Source organism: Chiloscyllium plagiosum, chromosome 32 (assembly GCF_004010195.1).
Source record: "Chiloscyllium plagiosum isolate BGI_BamShark_2017 chromosome 32, ASM401019v2, whole genome shotgun sequence".
In the NCBI taxonomy this organism is placed as follows: Eukaryota; Metazoa; Chordata; class Chondrichthyes; order Orectolobiformes; family Hemiscylliidae; genus Chiloscyllium; species Chiloscyllium plagiosum.
In genome coordinates this window covers 43119822-43122641 of record NC_057741.1, presented here as the reverse complement: position 1 = coordinate 43122641, position 2820 = coordinate 43119822, and the positions used below count along the sequence as shown (strand labels likewise).

General features: G+C 55.1%; 1 protein-coding gene across 1 annotated transcript in view; it reads left to right on the top strand.

Annotated features, from left to right (window-relative positions):
• The first annotated feature begins 284 nt into the window (after nucleotides 1-284).
• The window catches only part of anpepb (alanyl (membrane) aminopeptidase b), an 86844-nt gene continuing 84308 nt past the window's right edge, over nucleotides 285-2820 (top strand). The window contains exon 1 of the mRNA XM_043674558.1: nucleotides 285-986. Within this exon, the coding sequence (XP_043530493.1) occupies nucleotides 340-986 (647 nt within the window). The 5' untranslated portion in view covers nucleotides 285-339. The remainder of the gene's footprint in view (nucleotides 987-2820) is intronic.

Here is a 2820-nt window from a genome sequence, read left to right as displayed (position 1 = left end):
ACTGGGGTCAGGCAATAAATACTGGGCCAGCCAGAGACACCTATATCCCACAAACCCTCACCCTAACCCCTGGGATTTCTAGCCTCTGCGCAGTGTCAGTCCTATTTCTCCCCCTCCCCCCTGACCACATTCAGCTTGCACAAGGCGCTTGCAATGAGTTGCTGTTCGGGTTCAAGTTTCAGACTGTCAGAAAGTGATTCCAGATGTTTCCCAAGTTCAGCCCACAGCAGTGCACTCTCTCCTTAATCACTCAACCATTAACCAGTTTCCAATAAAAGCCAACCGTGCGCTCAGCAGCCCGCAGTCCCGCTCCTGTTGTGTTTAACTTTGTGGCCCGGGATGGGGAAGGGGTTTTATATCAGTAAGGCGGTGCTGCTCACCGGAGTCGTGCTCGCTGCCGCAGCCGCCGTTACCATCATCGCCCTGGCCGTGGTTTATGCTCAGGAGAAGGCCAACAACTCGGAGGCACAGCAGCCCGACCGTCCCGGGACCAGCACCGAGCCCCCGGCACCGGGCACCGAGCCCCCGGCACCGGGCACCGAGCCCCCGGCACCGGGCACCGAGACCCCGGCACCGGGCACCGAGCCCTGGGACAGGTACCGCCTGCCCGGGGACTTGATTCCCGATCACTATGAGGTGACCTTGTGGCCGCGGCTGGACGAGGACCCGGTGAAAGGTTACTATTTCACGGGTAACTCCACGGTGTATTTCCGCTGCGAACAGGCGACGAAGTTGATCCTTGTGCACAGCCACAAGTTGAAGGTGATGGAGCCCGAGCTGCGGGCTATAGGGGCCGGTTCCCCTCCTGTCCCCACCCTGCACCGCTGGTGGCTGCACAATCAAACCCAGTTCCTGGTGATCGTACTGTCCAATCCGCTCTCCAAGGGGAACCGCTACTCTCTCCATACCCAGTTCGAAGGCGCCTTGGCGGATGATCTGAGTGGATTTTATCGGAGCCATTATGTCAATGAAACCGGCCACGTCAGGTGAGTGTGTCCAGGCTCCTAGACCGCTCGGCCCATCTGCTCCGTTTCTGTTCCCAATGGATGGAGCAGTGGAAAATCCCAGTAAAATCTAAGGGCATATCCGGAGGAAATTCCTGGCTCCGATCCCAGGCTATTTTGCTGGGAGTAGTGAGATAACAGGAGACCACTCGGCCCCTCCTCTCCTGCCCATACAATCTGGGCTACCCTGCTCTATCCACCCCCCCGGCACCGGCCCCAATCTATTAGTCTCCGTCCCAAGTCGATCCCGGCACCGAACCCTGCTCGGGGAACTGCCACCGCAGAGATATTCGGGAGCGAACCGAACTCGGTATAACACTTGGAAACAGCGCCTTGCACTCACTCCGATGTACAGAGAGTTTCCATTGAACCTCGCTGTTGGTTCTCTCTGCTGTAACCCTTTTCCATTGTTTCAAATATTGATTCGTTTGCTGCCTTAGCAGAAGACAGGATAGGACAAATCCTCGGAGAAATTCCTGGTCGATCCTGTACAGGAGGAGGCCATTCAGCCCATTCCGGTATGCAATAAGATCGTGGCTGCCTTTGTCATCTAAACTCCACTCCTGCTCCATAGTCCGAAACAAACCCCTGGTCCCCACCCGTGTCAGTTTAAAATCCGTCCAACTCAGCTTTGACTTTATTTGGTGACCCAGCCTCCACTGCTCTCCCAAGATGAGAACTCCAAAGACCCTTTTAGAGAAGGTATTCATTACCACCTCGATCTGACACGGGAGGTCCCTATGTCCACACAATCACAGAATAGTTAAAGAGCAGGACACTTTTGGCCATCATGCCTGCACTGGTTCTCTCATCTAGATGAAGGGCTTTTGCCCGAAACGTCGATTTCGCTGCTCCTTGGATGCTACCTGAACTGCTGTGCTCTTCCAGCACCACAAATCCAGAATCTGGTTTCCAGCATCTGCAGTCATTGTTTTTACCCTTTTTCTCACATCTAATGTCAACCTTCTGCCTTTTCCTCATATCCCTGCAGACCATTCCTATCCAAATGATCATCCAGTGGGCTTTTGAAAGCCTGGGTTGAACCTGTTTTTGGCACATTTTCAGGCAGTATCTTTTTTTTCTTTATTCTTTCATGGGATGGGGGTGTCACTGGCTAGGCCAGCATTCATTACTCAGATGCCCTCCAACGCAACTCGTCCAAATCCCGCACCTCCGTCCTCAGACCCCACCCCTCCAACCGTAACAAGGACAGAACGCCCCTGGTGCTCACCTTCCACCCTACCAAACATCGCATAAACCAAATCATCCGCCGACATTTCCGCCACCTCCAAAATGACCCCACCACCAGGGATATATTTCCCTCCCCACCCCTCTCCGCCTTCCGCAAAGACCGTTCCCTCCGTGATTACATGGTCAGGTCCACGCCCCCCCTCAACCCACCTTCCCATCCTGGCACCTTCCCCTGCCACCGCAGGAACTGCAAAACCTGTGCCCACACCACCTCCCTCACCTCCATCCAAGGCCCGAAAGGAGCCTTCCACATCCATCAAAGTTTTACCTGCACATCCACTAATTTATTGCATCCGTTGCTCCCGATGCGGTCTCCTCTACATTGGGGAGACTGGACGCCTCCTAGCAGAGCGCTTTGGGGAACATCTCCGGGACACCCGCACCAATCAACCACACCGCTCTGTGGCCCAACATTTCAACTCCCCCTCCCACTCTGCCGAGGACATGGACGTCCTGGGCCTCCTTCACCGCCACTCCCCCACCATCAGATGCCTGGAGGAAGAATGCCTCATCTTTCGCCTCGGAACACTTCAACCCCAGGGCATCAATGTGGACTTCAACAGTT